Here is a 22,822-nt window from a genome sequence, read left to right on the forward strand (position 1 = left end):
TCGGCGCTCAGCTTTCTTCACAGTCCAACTCACATCCATACATGACCACTGGAAAAACCATAGCCTTGACTAGACGGACCTTTGTTGGCAAAGTAATATCTCTGCTTTTTAATATGCTATCTGGGTTGGTCATAACTTTCCTTCCAAGGAGTAAGCGTCTTTTAATTTCATGGCTGCAATCACCATCTGCAGTGATTTTGGAGCCCCCCAAAATAAAGTCTGTCACTGTTTCCACTGTTTCCCCATCTATTTCCCATGATGTGGTGGGACCAGATGCCATGATCTTAGTTTTCTGAATGTTGAGCTTTAAGCCAACTTTTTCACTCTCCTCTTTCACTTTCATCAAGAGGCTTTTTAGTTCCTCTTCACTTTCTGCCATAAGGGTAGTGTCATCTGCATATCTGAGGTTATTGATATTTCTCCCAGCAATTTTGATTCCAGCTTGTGCTTCTTCTAGCCCAGCATTTCTCATGATGTACACTGCATATAAGTTAAATAGGCAGGGTGACAATATACAGCCTTGACATATTCCTTTTCCTATTTGGAACCAGTCTGTTGTTCCATGTCCAGTTCTAACTGTTGCTTCCTGACCTGCATACAGGTTTCTCAAGAGTCAGGTCAGGTGGTCTGGTATTCCCATCTCTTTCAGAATTTTCCACAGTTTATTGTGATCCACACAGTAAAAGGCTTTGGCATAGTCAATAAAGCTGATCTCAGTGGACTCTAAAAGTATTTGGAAAACGAGCTATTATTTTTCAATGTGTAATTGTCGCTGTTATGGACTGCAGGTTTCTATCCCCCCTTCCAGATTTATCTGGTGGCTCAGAGGGTAAAAGCATCTGCTTACAATGTGGGAGACCAGGGTTCGATCCCTGGGTCAGGAAGATCCCCCTGGAGAAGAAAATGGCAAGCCACTCCAGTATTCTTGCCTGGAAAATCCCGTGGATGGATGGAGAAGCCTGGTAGGCTACAGTCCATGGGGTTGCAAAGAGTCAGACAGGACTGAGTGACTTCACTTTAACTTTCCCTGATTCATCTGTTGAATCCCTCCCCCTCCATGTGATCACCAATGTGATGTTATTAGGAGGTGGGACCTTCTGGAAGGTGGTTAAGTCCTGAAGGTGAAACCTTCATGAATGGGAGTGGCAACCTTATTAAAGAGACTCTAGAGAGCACTCCTGCTCTTCCCCCATGTGAGGACACAGAAAGAAGAAGGACATCTGTCAACCAGAAAGTAGGTTCTCACCAGACACTGAATCTGCTGGTGTACTGATGCTGGAATTCTAGACTCCAGATCTGTGAGAAATGTTTGTTGCATAGTTGCTAATCTATGATAATAAAAGTGCTAACTGCTAAGTCACTTCAGTCGTGTCTGACTATGTGCAACCCCATAGACAGCAGCCCACCAGACTTCCCCGTCCCTGGGATTCTCCAGGCAAGAACACTGGAGTGGGTTGCCATTTCCTTCTCCAATGCATGAAAGTGAAAAGTGAAAGCGAAGTCGCTTAGTCGTGTCCTACTCTGGTGACCCCATGGACTGCAGCCTACCAGGCTCCTCTGTCCATGGGATTTTCCAGGCAAGAATACTGAAGTGGGGTGCCATTGCCTTCTCTGTAATAAAAGTAAAATAAAAATAAATAAAATAAAAAATAGATTTTTTTCATGTTCCAATAAACTTTTATTTATGGAAAATGACACTTGAATTACATATCATAATAGATTTTTTTCATGTTCCAATAAAGTTTTTCTTATGGACAATGATACTTGAATTTCATATCATTTCACATGGCATGCAATATTGGTCTTTGATTTTTTTTTTCCCTTCAAACTTAAAAATGCAGAAAGGGTTATATATATGTATCAGGTAGCAGGTTGGCTTTGGCCCATGTGCCATAGTTTGCCAACCTCTGCTCCAAAATAATACTTTAAAAATCCAGTCACTTCAAAATTTCAAGTCATTACTTCCCAGAGATTTGAAGTGATTATTCATATATTCATCAGTAACTTCTTTTATATCAGCTGATTTCCACTTTGTCTGAACTAAGACAGTCACTATAGCACTTGTAAAATAAAAAGTGTGTTTTCATATTTCCAAGACAACATTACTTTTTTTGTAATTTAAGGATGAATCTTGCTAGTTTTATCCCAGGGTCATAGCGTTTTCTGAATGTCCATAGAAGATGGAGTTGATTCAAAGTATCGCTTATTTTTTGAAATAGTCAAAAGCTATTCAGAGCCAAGTCTTTTAAATAAGAAAAGCTATTCCACTGGGTTTTTAATGTGTGGTAGGATAATTTTTGGAAGTATTCACTTGCATTGTGCCATGTATTTATTTCTGATCTTCCAATCCAGGGCCTTATAGAAATTCCTTGCTTCAGATATTTATTGTAGGCTATAAATACAAATTTTGATAACCTCCATTGAGTTTAAGTCCTGAAGGGGTAAGAAAGAGAAGAATAAATGAACAGAGAGAGAAAAGGAAAAGATACCAGGAAACTTGGAAAAGGATAAGAGTCCCTGGGATTTGTGCTTATTAGAGTCCCAGGCATTGGGACTCATAGCTTTGCTTCTGACTCCACTGCTCAAAGTGGGCACAGTAGAGGTGAGATGCTGAGCCAGAAGGGACCACAATCTGTTGGAATAAGGGCTTCTAAAGCAATCTAAGTAGATGACCGAGAAACTCTCTCATGCTTCAGCACTGAAGGAATACCAGATCTTGGCACAGCTTGGGAACTGGGAATCCAAATAGTGGATGGAATGGCATTTCTCCAGCAGCCTGGCAGAATGGGGCTCAAAGTCAGATTTCAGATGATTGAAAGAAAATAAGGCAACACGGTATTTCTTGTATCCCTGAATTTGTGGACCAAGAGTCATACCTGCTACAAATATTTTTTTGCTAAATATAAATGTATGTCTCTAAAATAACCATATTTACTTTTCCAGCTCTGATGTTTTAATTAAAAAAAATTTTTTTTTGGCTGTGCAATGTGGCATGTGGGATCTTAGTTTTCTGACCAGGGACTCAACTCACGCTCCCTGCATTAGAAGTGCAGAGTCTTAACTACTGGACTGCCCTGGAAGTCCCTATTTACCCTAGGGACTTCCTAGAGTAGATTACCTTCCCATTTAGGTCACCATAGAGCATTGAATAGAATTCCCTGGGCTATACAAAAGGTTCTACTCAGTGACCTATTCCATACATAGTATCAATAGTGTATATATGTCAATTCCAATCTCCCAATTCATCGCACCCCCTCCTTGGTATCCATACATTTGTTCTCTGTCTGTGTCACTATTTCTGCTGTCTAATTCTATAAATAAGATCATCTATACTAATTTTTCAGATTCCACATATATGCATTAATATATGATATTTGTTTTCTCTTCCAGGCTTCACTCTATATGACACTCTCTAGGTCCATCCACGTCTTTACAAATGACCCAATTTCATTCCTTTTTTTTTTTTTAATTGGTGGCTCATATTATTGACATTTTTATATTTACATAGCATAAACCTTAATATGCTAATACATTCTATTTTAAAATATTGATATTATGCACTTTACTTTTTTTAAAACGAATGTTTATTAAATGTTCAGTTTAAGAAAATTTTCTTTGATTTGAAATGCAGAAGTTAGCCAAAATAACATCTCTTCCCACCCCAAAATAGATACAATTTTAAATTGTAGTATAATTGCTTTACAATGTGTTAGTTAGTTCTGCTGTACAACAGCATGAATCAGGTATAAGTATACATATTTCCCCTCCCTCTTGAGCCTCTCTCCCACCACACCCCAATCTCACCCTTATAGTCATCACAGAGCACTGAACTGAGCTCCCTATGCAACACCACAGCTTCCCGCCACCTATCGATTTTGCACATGGCAGTGTACACATGTCAGTGATACCTGACTCTCAGTTTGTTGCACCCTCTCCTTCCCCTCATCGTGTCCACAAGTTTGTTCTCTACGTCTGTGTCTCTATTCCTGCTCTGCAAATAGGATCATCAGTACCATAGATTTTTCTAGATCCCACATATACGTGTTGACATATAATACCTGTTTTTTTCTTTCTGACTTATTTCACTCTGTATGACGGACTTTAGGTTCACCCACATCACTACAAATGACCCAGTTTCACCCCTTTTTGTGGCTGATTAATATTCCATTGTATATATGTACCACATCTTTTTTATCCATACCTCTGTTGATGGACATTCATAAATATTTGCATTTCTCTAATAATAAGTGATATTGAGCATCTTTTCATTTTTTTGTTGGCCATCTGTATAGTTTCTTTGTAGAAATGTCTATTTAGGTCTTCCACCCATTTATTGACTGGGCTTTTTTTTTTGACTATTGAGTTGTATGAGATGTTTGTATATTTTCAAAAATAGTATCTTGTTTTTCTTCATTTGCAAATATTTTCTTCAATTCTGAGGGTTATCTTTTTGTTTTGTTTATGGTTTCCTTTGCTGTGCAAAAGATTTTATGCTTAATTAGGTCCCATTTGTTTATTTTTGTTTTTATTTTCATTACTCTAGGAAGTGGATTGAAAAAGATCTTGCTCTGATCTATGTCAAAGAGTGTTCTTCTGTCTACATTTTCCTTTAAGAGTTTTATATTATCTGGCATTTAGATCTTTAATCTACTTTGCGTTTATTTTTAAAATTTTATTATTTAAAAAATTAAAAAATTTTTATTTATTTGTCTCAGGTCCTAGTTGTGATGCACAGACTCTCTAGTTGAGTCTCATGGGCTTAGTTGCCCAAAGCATTTGGGATCTTAGTTCCCTAATCAGACACCAAACCCTTGTCCCTTGTACTACAAGGCAGATTCTCATCCACTGGACAACCAGGGAAGTCTCCATGAGTTGATTTTTGTGTAGGGTGTTAGGGAGTGTTCTAATCTCATTCTTTTACATGTAATTGTCCAGTTTTCCGAGCACCACTTATTATAGAAATTGTCTTTTCTCCACTGTATATTCTTGCCTCCTTTGTCATAGATTAGGTGGCGATAGATGCATGGGTTAATCTCTGGGCTTTTTATCCTGTTCCACTGGTTTATATTTCTGCTTTTGTGCCAGTATCATACTGCTTGGATTACTGTAGCTTTGTCTGAGAGAAGCTTTGTCCCAGAGAAGGCAATGGCACCCCACTCCAGTACTCTTGCCTGGAAAATCCCATGGACAGAGGAGCCTGGTAGGCTGCAGTCCACGGGGTCACTGAGGGTTGGACACGACTGAGCGACTTCACTTTCACTTTTCACTTTCATACATTGGAGAAGGAAATGGCAACCCACTCCAGTGTTCTTGCCTGGAGAATCCCAGGGACGGGGGAGCCTGGTGGGCTGCTGTCTATGGGATCGCACAGAGTCTGACACGACTGATGCGATTAGCAGCAGCTTTATTTGAAGTCAGGGGGCCAGATTTCTCTAGTTCCATTCTTATTTCTCAAGATTTCTTTCACTATTTGGGTCTTTTGTGTTTCCATAAAAAATGTAGTTTTTTGTTCTAATTCTGTGAAATATACCCTTGATAATTTGATAGGGATGGTGCTGGATCTAGAGATTGTTTTGGGTACTGCAATTATTTTTTCACAATGTTGATTTTTCCAATCCAAGAACATGGTATATTTCTACATCTGTTTGTGTCATCTTTGATTTCTTTTAACATCTTATAGTTTTCTGAGTACAAGTCTTTTACTTCCTTGGAAGTGTGAAAGTGTTAGTCACTCAGTCGTGTCCGACCCTTTGCGACCCCATGAACTGTAGCCCATCAGGCTCCTCTGCCCATGGAATTCTCCAGGCAAGAATACTGGAGTGGGTTACCATCTCCTTCTTCCGGGGATCTTCCCTACCCAGGGATCAAACCTTGGTCTCTTGCAATTCAGGTGGATTCTTTACCATCTGAGACACCAGAGAAGCCCTCAGGTAGATTTATTACAAGGTATTTTATTCTTTTAGATGCAATGATAAATGGGATTGTTTCCTTAATCTCTCTTCCTAATTTTTCATTGTTTGTGTATAGAAATGTAAGAGATTTCTGTGTTTTAGTTTTGTATCTTGTAACTTTACCAAATTCATTGATGAGCTCCAGTAGTTTTCTGTGTTTTTCTTTTTTCAACTTCCCCAAATGCATGTATCTGGGAAATAAATTGTGTGTGTTTGTGACTGTCTTATAATAATATATGCGGATGTGAGAATAATAAAAATGATTTTCACTAAAAACTACTTAAAAGATATTTTCATAATTTTTTGGGGGGAGGGGGAAGCTGCATGCAGCATGTGGGATGGGATCTTAGTTCCCTGACCAGGGATTGAACCCATGCCCTCTCCAGTGAAAGCAGGAATTCTTAACCACTAGAATCTGCCAGAGATGGCCCAATATTTTCATATATTTTAGGACTTTACCTTCACCTCAAGTCCTGGGTTAGGAAAATAATCTGATAAAACCTGTGTATGCATGAGGGATCTCTTCCCCTAGGTGACTCATTAACTGCCTCCTCCTATGTTACTCTGGGAAAATCAGTCTTATTCTCTGAGACCATTCTCCACACAGATTAAAGTCATATTGGCCTTCCGTGTTCTATTTGGTACCACTTTTTACTAACCTCTGTGTTATTAATTAGCTACCTCTTTTCTACTTTGGGGAGATTTCAATAGCTCCATATGCCAGATGTGATTTTTCTGAAGATGCAGCTATTTTAGGTCTGCTAGAGATCAGGTGGGTGAGAAGAATCGGCAGAACAAATTCATTCAGATTGCTACGCTCTGTCAACTAAGATATCTCCTGAAAACTAAATCATCACTAGAGATTTCAAACTGTGATTTAGTTGTGGTGTGGAAGAAAACATCCAGAAGAGAAAGAGTTGGGAACAGTAGTTGAGTCAGTGGTGCCAAGCTTGAAAAAATACTTGGCAGGAAAACTACCTTGGTCTTTAAGTGGGGACAAAGAAGGTGCCTGGACAAAAATGATATATTTTTTCTTAAACTTGAAATGAGAAGAAAAATTAATTGTTCTTAGGTTGGTTAATCCTTCAACTCTTGATCAGTGTCTAATGTAACATCAGATAGCATTGATTCATTGATTTCCTCTACTCTACTCAAGTTCAAGGATAAGAACCATGATGTGAGAGAGTCAGGCATGATTTGAAGGCACATAGGATACATACGGGATGCTTATGTTTAACTCTTGATTCCCATTAGTTTGGTGATAAACATACATTCCAGAGTTGGTAGCAGCATTGGCCCTGGTTTCCCAAGACGTCTTCTACATAGACCAAGCAAATAAAAGTATGCAAATAGGCTGTAGTTGCCAAAGAAGCAGGGATTGTACGCTTTTTCCTTCTACAGTGACCATTTACTCAGTTATTATACTAAATGACTGATGAGAAAAATTTTAAAGTGACTGCTGAGATTGAATATTCTAATTTTTTGAGTTGAACCCCAGTCTTCCTGAAATATTAGAGAAACTTGATATCTGCATTATCTGTACATCCATTTTTTCATTCAACAAAAACCACTTCTTAAGCTTCTGTTATGTTTCCAGCATTGTCTGGGGAGCTGGGAGTACAGAGAAAAAGATACCATTTCACTCTCCCATGAGCTCACAGCCTGGCACTGGGAGAAAAACTCAGAAATAGCGAGTTATATTGCATCACTGTGCACTTGGAGCAGGAATAGGTGAGTGGTGGAAGGTAAGGAAGCGTGGAATATTTTTTAGGAAAATATTGCTTTAGGAAAGAAGTAGAAGAATGAGGAAAAACTTTAGTTTCAAATTGAGGATCTGCTATATCCATCCATGGGGCTTTCTGTCAAATATTTTCTGAGAAGGAAAATTCTAGGGCTCTTTGGAACATTCAAGATGTAAGCTAATTTTAAATTCCTTTTCTGTGTTTTTCCATTTAGGCCTGTGAGTCTCTAGTCAGAATTTGACGGAAATTTCTATAGCATTCTTTTTTCTTTCCTCTTTCTATTCTACATGATTCTTTCATCATTCTGTTTTTCTCTATTTCTTACTCCTTTGCTTAATTTTTTGTTTCCTTTATTTATCATTAAAGCTTTCTTCTTCCTATCCTTCACCATCTTTCAATTTCTTCTCCTTGTATGTTTCCTTCATTTTCATCTTCTAAATGATCTTACATTAAACAATTAAATTGAAATTACAAAGGAATTAATTAAAATTAATTCAACAAACACATACTGATTTTCTAGAACTGACTGTTCTGCCCTCTGAAACTGTTCAAGGAACTATTCACGACAGAGATGAAAATACAGAAAGCTCCACCTTTTAGTGCTTGAAAACAAAGGAAATAGGTCATGCACATGTAACTGCACCACAGGGCTAAAGGTGCTGTGATAAATACAAAGTGCTATGGGAAATGAGGGGAAGAAGATTTATTTTCTAGCTAGGAGAATTGGGGAGGTTTTATGAGCGGCATTTAAACTGGGCTGTGATAAATGAACGTTTCAAGACACATGAAGCAGGTTTTCATTTGAGTAGTATTCCATTGTGTGTATGTGTATACACAACATTTTGGCCGTCATAAACAACACTTCTATGAGCATTGTGGTGCATGTATCTTTTTGAATTAGTTTTCTATGGATATACACCTAGGAGTGAGGTTGCTGGATCATATGACAACTCTATGTTTGGTTTTCTAAGGAACCTCCACAAAGCTTGCCATAGTGGCTGCACAGTGTAGGAGTTCCCTTTTCTCCACACTCCCTCCAGCATTTGTTATTTGTGCAGTCTTTAGTTCTTGACTGTGGGTTCCGGTTCATTTTTGCTCTTCCCCATTTTATATCCATCTTCCTTTCCTCACTGCCTGTCCTGTGGACTTCAAACTACAGCATTAGATGCAAGGACGATAGACTGGTAGAGACTGCTGAATCCGCTTCTGCAGGATCAGTAAGATCAAGTCACTGTCACAGATCTCTTGGTATAGTATCTCCTGGTGGTTCTGCTTCTCCATTGGAACCCTGAGTAATATGGCCAGTAATCCAAATTTCTTATTTTTCCTATTTTTTCAGGGAAATTTGGAGCCCAAAGTGACTGAGACCATGGGGGGAGGAAATCGTTCGGTGGTGTCTGAGATTGTGTTGGTGGGACTCACCAGTTCTTTGGAGATGCAACTTGTCCTCTTTCTAATTTTCTCTGTGTTCTATGTAACAAGCATTTTAGGAAACCTCCTCATTGTTCTCACAGTGACCTCTGACTCCCATTTACACTCCCCTATGTACTTCCTGCTAGCCAACCTCTCCTTTATTGACATGTGGGTTTCCTCCATTACAGCTCCCAAGATGATATCTGATCTTTTCAAAGAGAGAAAAGTAATCTCTTTCCAAGGATGCATTGCTCAGATGTTCTTCGTTCATGTTATTGGAGGAACTGAGATGGTGCTGCTCATTGCCATGGCCTTTGACCGTTATGTCGCTATATGTAGGCCTCTCCATTACCTGATCATCATGAACTTCAGAACTTGTATTTCACTCTCGGTTGCTGCCTGGACCATTGGGATCATCCACTCATTCATCCAGATTCTATTTGTTGTAAACCTACCATTCTGTGGCCCCAATAAAGTGGACAGCTTTTACTGTGATCTTCCTCGATTTATTAGGCTTGCCTGCACAGACACTTACAGACTGGAGCTTGTGGTTACTGCCAATAGTGGTTTCATCTCCCTGGGAACATTTTTCATTCTGATTACCTCCTATATGTTCATCTTGGCCACTGTTTGGCAACGTTCCTCAGGTGACTTGTCCAAGGCCCTCTCTACACTATCAGCTCACATTGTGGTGGTGGTCTTATTTTTTGGCCCATGTATTTTTGTATATTCATGGCCATTTCCCACAGTACCAGTGGATAAATTCCTTGCTATTTTTGATGTAGTTATTACTCCATTTCTGAATCCTGCCATCTACAGTTTGAGGAACAAAGAGATGAAGGTGGCAATGAGGAGGATATTCAGTCAGATGTTGAGTTTCAGGAAGCTGTTTTAAGTGATTTTGATATCAAAAAAGATGAACAACCCTACTATTCCCCACCCATGCCACAGATGTGAATCAGTGAAACATAGTAACATGGATGCTTTACTTACTAGTTTAATTACCAATGTCCAGAATTAGGTCCGTCTAGTCAAGGCTATGGTTTTTCCTGTGGTCATGTATGGATGTGAGAGTTGGACTGTGAAGAAGGCTGAGCACCGAAGAATTGATGCTTTTGAACTGCGGTGTTGGAGAAGACTCTTGAGAGTCCCTTGGACTTCAAGGAGATCCAACCAGTCCATTCTGAAGGAGATCAGCCCTGGGATTTCTTTGGAAGGAATGATGCTAAAGCTGAAATTCCAGTACTTTGGCCACCTCATGCGAAGAGTTGACTCATTGGAAAAGACTCTGATGCTGGGAGGGGTTGGGGGCGGGAGGAGAAGGGGACGACAGAGGATGAGATGGCTGGATGGCATCACTGACTCGATGGACATGAGTCTGAGTGAACTCCGGGAGTTGGTGATGGACAGAGAGGCCTGGCGTGCTGCGATTCATGGGGTCGCAAAGAGTCGGACACGACTGAGCGACTGAACTGAACTGAACTAAGAATGTTCTTAATGTGATTTCTGCCCATAACCAAGAAAAATATGGTATTCTTTCTTGTGCAATGTGACAGAATAAAATATATTAATGCAGGACTATTTCCACATTTTCTTGTGTCTCCTTCATAAAAATGAATTTGGACTGGTCTCTTTTATTTCTTTCCCCCCTCTGGATTCTGAGGAGGATCCTCACTTGTCAGATTGAGTTTTGGGGTTTGTGATACAGAATCTGAAGAGCAGTGCTTTGGAAATATGACAAAATTTGAAATTATTCAGGATAGTTTTTTTTTTTTTTTTGAAGTTCAGTAGTGAGACGTGTGTGTAGTAATTAAACTAGTAAGTAGAGCATCCATGGTGTTGTGTTTCAGCTGTAACGTGTGAAAAAACAGATGAAAGGTAAAAAGGGGATTTTAAAGAGCTATTTTTGGCTATCTCTTCCCTTCGATATAATATTGCCCTTCAATAAAATAAAAGAGTTAAAGTTATTTTGAATTATTTTTGAGTTTAAAAAAAAATCACAATATCAGCCTAAAATCAGATCACTGGGGTATAAGCATTTCAGCTAATGCACACAGTAAGTATGAATTAAGCCTTGTAACTACTACAATTTTCCCAAAATCTTTGTTCCTGTATCGTCTGGAGATTTGAACAATGGAAACCAGGTAATGGGCAAAGACAATGACCCAGTTAGTGCTAATCTTCGCTTTAATTATATTGAAGTCACCTATAATTCCTCAGAGTTGTTGTGCTCAGTTGTATAAGTCATGTTCAACTCTTTGCAACCCCATGGACTGTAGCTTTCCAGGCACCTCTCTCCATGGGATTTTCTAGGCAAGAATATTGAAGTGAGTTGCCACTTCTTTCTCCAGGGGATCTTCCCGATCCAGGGATCAAACCCAATTGGCAGGCAGATTCTTTATCACTGAGCCACCAGAGTAGGCCTCCTCAGAATTGGGTAACTCTTTTCTTTTCAGTGACATGGTTACAAGTGCAGACTCCTGAGCCAGACTGTATGAATTCAAAACTTAGCTTTGCTTTTTCAATAATGCATGAATTGTTTAACCTCTTTATCCCTAAATTCTGTTATCTGTAAAATGAATCATCTGGAATTTCTATTTGACTGTTATTGACATACAAAAATAGCAGTTCCTTATGGCTAAAGGTACTTTCATACCTTTCATACTTATCATAAGGTGGTAAGGATTAACTGAATTAATACTTGCAAAGTGCTTAAAGCAATTCTTGGTCTATAGTGTTATATACGTACCTGTTCAATAAAATAAAATAAAACATTAAAACCACTTCTCAGTTTTGACAAACTTCTTCCATGTTACTGCAGATTATTTCTTTCCTAACTCTGTTTTCATCAGTCATTGATCAAGAAATTGTTCTTTTCCCAAAAGGAGTATTTTAAATTATTGAATTCCTTGGATAAAGAGACCTCAAAATGCCACAATTCAATTTTCATTCTATACTTTTTCTCTTGTATTCAAATTGCATTCTTTTTTAAATTTATTTTTTAAAAAATTGAAGTATAGTGGCGCTAGTGGTAAAGAATATGCCTGCTAATGCAGGAGACGTGAGAGACACAGGTTTGACCCCTGGGTCATGAAAATCCCCTGGAGTAGGAAACGGCACTCCAGTATTGTTGCCTGGAAAATTCCATGGGCAGAGGAGCCTGGTGAGCTAGAAGTACATGGGGCCACAAAGAGTCGTCCACGACAGAGCACACTGTGCCTATAGTGTAATTATAGTGTGTTAATTACTGCTGTACAGCAAAGTGATTCAGTTATACATGCATATACATTCTTTTTCACATTCTTTTCCATTATAGTTTTCACAGGTATTGAATATAGTTCCCTGTGCTATACGGTAAGACCTTGTTTATCCATTCTATGCATACCAGTTTACATCTACTAACCCCAAACTCCCATTCTTGCCCTCTCCCACGCGCCTCCCCCTTGGCAACCCCCAGTCTATTCTCCATGTCCCTGATTTTGTTTCTGTTTCACAGACAGGTTCATTTTAGACTTCACATATAAGTGATATCATATGGCATTTCTCTTTGTCTTTCTGATTTAATTCACTTAGTGTGATAATTTCTAGTTGCATACATGTTGCTGCAAATGGCAGTACTTTGCTATTTTTTTTTATGACTGAGTTTATTCCATTGTATACATGTACCACATTTTTTTAATCCAGGCCTCTGTCTATGGACATTTAGGTTGTTTACCTATCTTGGCTCTTGTGAATCAGTCAGTTCAGTCATTCAGTTGTGTCTGACTCTTTGTGACTTCATGGACTGCAGCATGCCAGGCTTCCCTGTCCATCAGCAACTCCTGGAGCTTGCTCAAACTCATGTCCATCTCGTGCTGTTATGAACATAGAAGTGCATGCACCTTTTTGAATTAGAGTTTTGTCTGCATATATGCCCAGGAGTGGGATTGCTAGATCATAAGATAATTCTATTTTCAGTTTTCTAAGAAAACTCTACTATTTTCCACAGTGGCTGCACCAACTTACATTCCCACCAACTGTGTACGAGGGTTCCCTTTTCTCCATACTCTGTCTAGCATTTGTTACTGTAGACTTTTGAATGATGGCCATTCTGAGCAATGTGATGTAGTACCTTATTGTAGTTTTGACTTGCATTTCTCTAATAATTAGTGATGTTGGGATCTTTTCATGTGCCTATTGGACATTTGTGTTTATTCTTTGGAGAAATATCTCTCTAGGTCTTCTGCTCATTTTTTTGTTTGGGTTGTTCATTTTTTTCTTGTTGTCTAATTGTATGAGCTGTTTGTATATTTTGGAAATTAAGCCCTTGTTGGTTGCATGTTTGCAATTATTTCCTCCCTTTCTGTAGTTTGTCTTTTCATTTGTTTAAGATTTCCTTTGTTGTGCAGGGGCTTGTAAATTTGACTAGGCACCTTTGTTTCAGTTCAGTTCAGTTCAATTGCTCAGTTGTGTCCGACTCTTTGCAACCCCATGGACTGTAGCACGCCAGGCTTCCCTGTCTATCACCCACTCCTGAAGATTGCTCAAACTCATGTCCATTGAGTCGGTGATGCCATCCAACCATCTCATTCTCTGTCGTCCCCTTCTCCTCCTGCCTTAGATCTTTCCCAGCATCAGGGTCTTTTGCCAATAAGTCAGTTCTTCGCATCAGATGGCCAGAGTATTGAAGCTTCAGCTTCAACATCAGTCCTTCCAATGATCATTCAGGACTGATTTCCTTTAGGATAGACTGGTTTGATCTCCTTGCATTCCAAAGGACTCTAAGAGTCTTCTCCAACACCATAGTTCAAAAGCATCAGTTCTTCAGGGCTCAATTTTCTTTATAGTCCAACTCTCACATCCATACATGACTACTGGAGAAACCATAGCTTTGACTAGATGGGTCTTTGTTGGCAAAGTATGTCTCTGCTTTTTAATATGCTGTCTAGGTTGCTCATAGCTTTTCTTCCCCTCTTTTAATTTCATGGCTGCAGTCACCATCTGCAGTGATTTTGGAGCCCCCCAAAATTAAGTCTGTCGCTGTTTCCCCAACTATTTGCTTACTGGGCATTTGTGGATATTTTTTGGAGAAATGTCTCTTTAGGTCTTCTGTTCATTTTTTTTTTTTTGGTTTGAGTTGCTCATTTTTTTTCTTGTTGTCTAGTGATGGGATCGGATGCCACAATCTTAGTTTTCTGAATGCTGAATTTTAAGCCAACTTTTTCACTCTCTTCTTTGTTTATTTTCATTTTTATTTCTATTGCCTTGGGAGACTGACCTAAGAAAACATTGGTATGATATATGTCAGAAAATATTTTGCCTATGTTCTCTTCTAGGAGTTTTATGGCATCATGTCTTATGTTTAAGTTTTTAAGCCATCAATTGAATTCTTATATGCTCTTCAATAGTTTTATGAAGCTTGTCTTGGTTATCTATGGTTCTTTTTAAGATTTAAAATTCTAAAAAATTTTAAAATTGAAGTATAGTTGATGTACAACATATACTACAATATTATATGTTATATAATATAATGAGACAGTTTAAAAAATTTACTTATTTTTTATTGAAGGATATAATTCATAATTTTTTAAAAAGATTTTTTGATGTGGACCATTTTTAAAGCTTTTGTTGAATTTGTTGCAATATTGTTTCTGATTTATGGTGTTTTTTTTTTTTTTTCCCACAAGGCATGTGGGATCTTAGCTCTGTGACCAGGGATCAAACTTGCACCCCCTGCATTGGAAGGTGAAATCTTAACCCCTGGACCACCAGGGTGGTCCTGATTCACAATTTTTAAAGGTTATGTTTCATTTATAGTTATTATAAAATAATGGCTATATTCCCTGTGTTGTACAATATATCCTTGCAGCTTATTTTATACACAATAGTTTGTAACTCTTAATCCCCTTTTCCTATACAGCTCCTTCCCCTTTCCTCTTTTTACTGGTAACCACTAGTTTGTTCTCTATATCTGTGAGTCTGCTTTTTTTTTTTTGTCATATGCATTAGTTTGTTATAATTTTTGGATTCCACATATAAGTGATATAATTCAGTATTTGTCTTTCTCCGTATGACATTTCACTTAGCATAATGCCCTAAAAGTCCATCCATGTTGTTGCAAATGGCATTATTTCATTAATTTTCATGGTGGAGTTATATTTCACTGTGTATATATATATATATATATATATAATGTATATATATATACAACATCCTCTTTATTATCTATGGTGCTTTTTTTTAAAACTTAATTTATTTTTTATTGAAAGATAATTGCTTTACAGAATTTTGTTTCTGTCACACCTCAACATAAATCAGCCATAGGTATACATATATCCCCTCCCTTTTGAAACTCCCTCCCATCTCCCTCCCCATCCTACCCCTCTAGGTTCAGACAGAGCCCCTTTTTGAGTTTCCTGAGCCATACAGCAAATTCCCATTGACTTTCTATTTTACATATGGTATGTAAGTTTCCATGTTACTCTTTCCATACATCTCACCTTCTCTTCCCCTCTCTCCATGTCCATAAATCTATTCTCTATGTCTGTTTCTCCATTGTTGCCCTGTAAATAAATTCTTCAGTACCATTTTTCTAGATTCCGTATACATATGTTAGAATACGATATTTATCTTTCTCTTTCTGACCCACTTCACTCTGTATAATAGGTTCCAGGTTCATCCACCTTATTAGAACTGGGTCAAATGCATTACGTTATATGGTTGAGTAATATTCCATTGTGTATATGTACCACCACTTCTTTATCCATTCATCTGTTGATGGACATCTAGGTTGCTTCCATGTTCTAGCTATTGTAAATAGTGCTGCCATGAACAATGAGACACATGCGTCTCTTTCAGTTTTGGTTTCTTCAGGGTATATGCCTAGGAGTGGGATTGCTGGGTCATGTGGTGGTTTTATTCCTAGATTTTTAAGGAATCTCCATACTGTCTTCCATAGTGGCTGTATCAATTTACATTCCCATCAACAGTGCAAGATCATCCCCATTTCTCCACACCCTCTCCAGCATTTATTGTTTATAGACTTTTTGATGAGGGCCTTTCTGACCCATGTGAGGTGATATCTCATTGTAGTTTTGATTTGCATTTCTCTAATAATGAGCGATGTTGAGCATCTTTTCATGTGTTTGTTAGCCATCTGTATGTCTTCTTTGGAGAGATGTCTGTTTAGGTCTTTTACCCACCCTTTGATTGTTGTTGTTTTTTTTTTTTTTTCTAGCATTGTGTTGTATGAGCTGCTTGTATATTTTGGAAATAAATCCTTTGTCAGTTGTTTCATTTGCTATTATTTTCTCCCATTCTTAGGGTTGTCCTTTCACCTTGCTTATAGTTTCCTTGGCTGTGCAAAAGCTTTTAAGTTTAATCAGGTCCCACTTGTTTACTTTTGTTTTTCTTCCCATTACTCTAGGAGGTGGGTCATAGAGGATCTTGCTTTGATTTATATCATCAAGTGTTCTGCCTATGCTTTTCTCTAATAGTTTTATAGTTTCTGGTCTTACATTTAGGTCTTTAATCCATTTTGAGTTTATCCTTGTGTATGGTGTTAGGAAGTGTTCTAATTTCATTCTTTTACATGTAGCTGTCCAGTTTTCCCAGCACCATTTATTGAAGAGGCTGTCTTTGCCCCATTGTGTATTCTTGCCTCCTTTGTCAAAAATAAGGTACCATAGGTGCATGGGTTTATTTCTGTGTTTCTATCTTGTTCCATGGGTCTATACTTCAGTTTTTGTGCTAGTACCATAATGTATTGATGTCTGTAGCTTCGTAGTATAATCTGAAGTCAGGAAGGTTTATTCCTCCAGCTCCATTCTTCTTTCTCAAGAGTTCTTTGGCTATTCGGGGTCTTTTGTGTTTCCATGTGAATTGTGAAATTTTTTGTTCTAGTTCGGTGAAAAATGTCATTCGTAATTTCATAGGGATTGCATTGAATCTGTAGATTGCATTTGGTAGTATAGACATTATCACAATATTGGTTCTTCCTACCCAGGAACATGTAATATCTCTCCATTTATGTCATCTTTGATGTCTTTCATTAGCGTCTTATAATTTTCTGTGTACAGTCCTTTTGTCTCCTTAGGTAAGCTTATTCCTAGATATTTAATTCTTTTTGTTTCAGTGGTAAATGGAACTGATTCCTTAATTTCTTTTTATGATTTTTCATTGTTACAGTATAGAAATGCAAGTGATTTCTGTGTATTGATTTTGTATCCTGCAAATTTGCTAAATTCACTGATTAGCTCTAGTAATTTCCTGATACTATCTTTAGGGTTTTCTATGTACAGTATCATGTCATCTGCACACAGGGAGAGCTTTACTTCTTTTCCAATCTGGATTTCTTTTATTTCTTTTTCTTCTCTGATTGCTGTAGCTAGGACTTCCAGAACTATGTCACTACTAATAGTAGTGACAGTGGACACCCATGTCTTTTTCCTGATCTTAGGGGGAATGATTTCAGTTTTTCACCATTGAGAATAACGTTTGCTATAGGCTTATCATATATGGCCTTTACTATTTTGAGGTAGGTTCCTTCTATGCCCTCTATGGTGCTTTTTAATGTGCTAGAAGTTAACAAGCAAATTTGGTTATGAGGAAAATTACATAAGTTACTGAATGCTCACTATATTCTTTTTAAAACAAACTTCATTTTGTATTGGGGTATAGCTGATTAACAATGTTGTAATAGTTTCAAGTGAGCAGCCAAGGGACTCAGCCACACATATACATGAATCCATTCTATATTCTAAATCCTGTGCCAGGATCTGTAGAAAACTGTTAGAAGCATAAAAATCAACTGTAAGAAAGGACAGTGGATCTCTGAGGCAAAAATCACCGTGAGCAAGTAAGGGGTGTGGTAAGGTGGGCAGACTCAACAAAAAGGTTTGAGGAGAGGGGATCCATGAATTTGTGAACATTTTGGAAAGGAGTTAGAGGCCATTACAATTGTTCTTCTGAGGTAAGTGCATGCCTTGGAAGGAGAGAAGTTCCAGGAAAGCTCTAGAGGCTAAGAGTAGATCAATGCCACAGCATGTCAGGGCATGGGTATCTACTCTACCTCATTGCCTAACCAGGGTCCATGAAGACTGAAAAGATTTGACTCTGTCAGCTTCGCTGAGCCTTTTTCACTCTTATTAGCCATTTTGGACATTCTCTTGCTTGAATACACCAGGCTTGTGGTCTGAGACCCATACACTGGCCCTTTCCTCCACTTGCCTGGAGTTTCACCTAGGTAAACATAGGGTTGGTTCCTGCTCATCATTCAGATATCAGCTTGAGTGGCAATGCCAGGAAGAGACATCCTATCTAAGGAAGTTCCCTCTTGCCTTTCTAAGACTCTACTTATTCTTGACCATATGCTTTTTAAAATGTCTTCATATTTTTAAAATCTATTTGAAATATTGCTTTGTTCATTATTTTTGTTTCATTCCATAGGAAAAAGTTTCATAAAGTGGAAAGTAAAATTTTTTTGTTCTTTGTACCTAGAGGGATGCCTGACTTATAGTAGGAAGTCAATAATATTTGCCTGACCTACAGTAGGAAGTCAATAATTGTTTGTGCATAGAGCAATGGTAAATAAAAGCTGAAAGGGAGAAAGAAACAACTCTTTCTTTCTGAATCACAAGGAATGGAAAAGGATGGGAAAACCTAATAGATTTAGCACAACCATTAAAATAAACTTTTTCAGAGACACATGTACGCCAATGTTCATTACAACACTATTTACAATAGCTCGGACAAAGAAGCAACCTAGATGGCCATCGACAGATGAATGGATTAAAAAGCTGTGGTGCATACATATGATGGAATATTACTCAGCCATAAAATGGAATGAATTTGAGTCAGTTCTAGTGAGGTGGGTGAAACTAGAGCCTGTTATACAGAGGGAAATAAGTCAGAAAGAGAAAAACAAATATCATATATTAATGCATATACATGGAATCTAGAAAACTGGTACTGATGAACCTATTTTCAGGGCAGGAATAGAGATGCAGGCATAGAGAACAGACTTGTGGACAGAGTGGGGGAAGGAGAGGGTGGAAAGAATTGAGAGAGTAGCACTGACATACATACCATGCATAAAATATATAGCTGATGGGAAGCAGCTGCATAATACAAGGAGTTCAACCTGGTATTCTGTGACAACCTAGATGGGTGGGATGGGGTGGTGGGTTGGGGGAAGATTCAAGAGGAAGGTGACATATGACATATGTACCCTTATGGTTGATTCACATTGTTGCATGGCTGAAATCAACACAACATTTTAAAGCAATTGTCCTCCAATTAAAAAAAATACTGCTAAGTCAAAAATTAGGGGAAAAAAAAAAAAAAGGAAGCTTACCTATAGAGAAACACAAAGAAGAAAAGAAAAAAAAATCACCAAAAATAATCCCATTCAAATATAATGGTAAAAATTTTGTTATGTTTCTTTCAAGATATTTGTTTATACACTTAAAAATTATACAGTGTAATATCACACTGTTCCACAATTCACTTAACAATGTGATATGATGTAAATCTTTTCATGTTGATGTATTATAGTATGTGGCTAGAATTGATGGCTATTTGGTAATATAGTGAATAGATAAGAGTTATATTGCTTTGTTGTTGTTTAGTTGCCAAGTCATGTCTGACTCTTTGCAGTCTCATGGACTGTAGCCTGCCAGGCTCCTCTGTTCATGGGATTTCACAGGCAAGAACACAGGAGTGGGTTGCCATTTCCTTCTGCAGGGGATATTCCTGATCCAGGGATTGAACCTGGGAGTCCTGCATTGCAGGCAGATTCTTTACCGTCTGAGCCACCTATATTGCTTTAATGAATACTTTATTGTTAACATTTGTTTCCAATTTTTTAAAGTGAAAGTGAAAGTTGCTCAGTCGTGTCTGACTCTTTGCGACCCTATGGACCATAGCCTGTCAGGCTCCTCTGTCCATGGAATCCTTCAGGCTAGAATACTGGAGTGCATAGCCATTCCCTTCTCCAGGGGATCTTTTCAATCCAGGGATTGAACCAGTTACCAACAATACCTCTATGAAAGATCTTGATGTACTTCCTTGTGTGTATCAGTTAAGTTCAGTTGCTCAGTCGTGTCTGACTCTGTGCGACCCCATGAATCGCAGCACGCCAGGCCTCCCTATCCATCACCAGCTCCTGGAGTTCACTCAGACTCACGTCCATTGAGTCAGTGATGCCATCCAGCCATCTCATCCTCTGTTGTCCCCTTCTCCTCCCGCCCCCAATTCCTCCCAGCATCAGTCTTTTCCAATGAGTCAACTCTTTGCATGAGGTGGCCAAAGTACTGGAGTTTCAGCATCATTCCCTCCAAAGAAATCCCAGGGCTGATCTCCTTTAGAATGGACTGGTTGGATCTCCTTGCAGTCCAAGGGACTCTCAAGAGTCTTCTCCAACACCACAGTTCAAAAGCATCAGTTCTTTGGCACTCAGCCTTTGTCACAGTCCAACTCTCACATCCATACATGACCACAGGAAAAACCATAGCCTTGACCATACGGACCTTTGTTGGCAAAGTAATGTCTCTGCTTTTCAATATGCTATCTAGGTTGATCATAACTTTCCTTCCAAGGAGTGTCTTTTAATTTCATGGCTGCAGTCACCATCTGCAGTGATTTTAGAGCCCCCAAAAATTAAGTCTGACACAGTTTCCACTGTTTCCCCATCTATTTCCCATGAAGTGATGGGACCGGATGCCATGATCTTCTTTTTCTGAGTGTTGAGCTTTAAGCTAACTTTTTCACTCTCCTCTTTCACTTTCATGAAGAGGCTTTTTAGTTCCTCTTCACTTTCTGCCATAAGGGTAGTGTCATCTGCATATCTGAGGTTATTGATATTTCTCCTGGCAATCTTGATTCCAGCTTGTGTTTCTTCCAGTCCAACACTTCTCACGATGTACTAAAAATATATATATATATATATATATATATATATATGGCTTTGATTACTTCCTCATGACAACTTAACAGAAATGAAATTGTTGCTAAAATATATTCATAGGGTTTCATTACATATTGTAAAATTGCCCTCTAAAATGGTTGTGTCAATTTAAAATTCCTCATCAGCAGTGAATTAGAGGACTAGTTGTTCCCACCTTTGGAAAAGGTGGATATATAATTTGAATCTTTACAAACTGAAAAATTGAAAAATATTATCTGCTGATATAATTAAAAATTTCTTACTTTTGTTATCAAATATTACATATTTACAAAAATGTAGCACATATTTAGTTAGAAAGCATGATACCTACTAACCCATCCATCATTGCACCTATTCTCCTCACTTCTATCTGCTTCCCCTTCAGATGTAATCAATATTCAGGATTTTTTTTGTTTATGCTTCCTCAAAGCTGCTCCTCTTACAACTATGCAAGAAGTTGTCCAAGAACTCAATGCTGATCATTCTATGGTTGTTTGGCATTTGAAGTAAATTGGAAAGGTGAAAAAGCTTGATAAGTGGATGCCTCATGAGCTAACCGCAAAATCAAAACAAAAAAATCATCATTTTAAAGTGTCATCTTCTGTTATTCTATGCAACAACAATGAACCATTTCTTGATCTGATTGTGATGTGGGATGAAAAGTGAATTTTATATGACAGTCAGTGATGACTAGCTCAGTGGCTAGAATGAGAAGAAGCTCCAAAGCTAAACTTGCACCAAAAAAGGGTCATGGCCACTGTTTGGTGGTCTGCTGCCTGTCTGATACATCACAGCTTTCTGAATCCCCATGAAAACATCACATCTGAGAAGTATGCTCAGCAAATCCATAAGATGCACTGATAACTTCAATGCCTACAACCAGCATTGGTCAACAGAAAGGGCCAGTTTCTTCTCCATGACAATGCCTGATTGCATTTCACACAAGCAACTGTTCAAAAGTTGAATGAATTGAGCTATGAAGTTTTGCATTATCTGTCATATTATGTTGACTTCTCACCAGCCAACTGCCACTTCTTCAAGCATCTTGACAACTTTGTGCAGGGAAAATGCTTCCACAACCAGCAGGATGATGCACAAAATGCTTTCCAAGAGTTCAAAGAATCCTGAGGCATGGATTTTTTTTTTTGCTACAGGAATAAACAATACAGAAATAAACTTATTTCTCATTGGCAAAAATGTATTGATTGTAATGGTTCCTATTCTGATGAATAAAGATGTGTTTGAGCCTAGCAGTGATGATTTAAAATCCAGTGTCTGAAACTAATATCACTTTTGCACCAACTCAGTAGAATAAATGAATTCAGTAAAGTTGCAGGATACAAAATTAATATACATAATTTGCTGCATTTATATACAATAATCCTAAGAAATCAAGAAAACAATCTTATTGACAGTTGCATCAGAAATAGTAAAATACCTAGGAATAAATTTGACCAAGGAGGTGAAAGACCTGAAAACTAGAAGGATTTTCCAGGCAACGGTACTGGAGTGGGGTGCCATCGCCTTCTCTGAAAGAAACTGAAGATGACCCAAATAAGTGATTCGTGTTCGTGGATTTGGAGAATTAATATTGTTAAAATGTACATACTACCCAAGAAAGTCTACAGATTCAGTGCAATCTTAATTGAAATATCCATGGCATTTTTAACAGAACTAGAATAAACAATTCTTAAATTTGTACGGAACCATAAAAGAACTTGAATATTCAATGTAATCTTGAGAAACATATACAAAGCTAAAGGTATCATACTGCATGGCCTCAAACTATACTA

At 38.1% G+C, this 22,822-nt stretch overlaps 1 protein-coding gene across 1 annotated transcript; it reads left to right on the forward strand.

Moving 5' to 3' along the window:
* Positions 1 to 9,062: 9,062 nt before the first annotated feature.
* Positions 9,063 to 10,001, forward strand: LOC102287011 (olfactory receptor 4F3/4F16/4F29). The gene has a single exon (XM_005908772.1). The coding sequence runs from the start codon at positions 9,063 to 9,065 to the stop codon at positions 9,999 to 10,001; it is 939 nt and encodes a 312-aa protein (XP_005908834.1).
* The last annotated feature ends 12,821 nt before the right edge of the window (positions 10,002 to 22,822 follow it).

Source organism: Bos mutus, chromosome 10, assembly GCF_027580195.1.
Source record: "Bos mutus isolate GX-2022 chromosome 10, NWIPB_WYAK_1.1, whole genome shotgun sequence".
NCBI lineage: Eukaryota > Metazoa > Chordata > Mammalia > Artiodactyla > Bovidae > Bos > Bos mutus.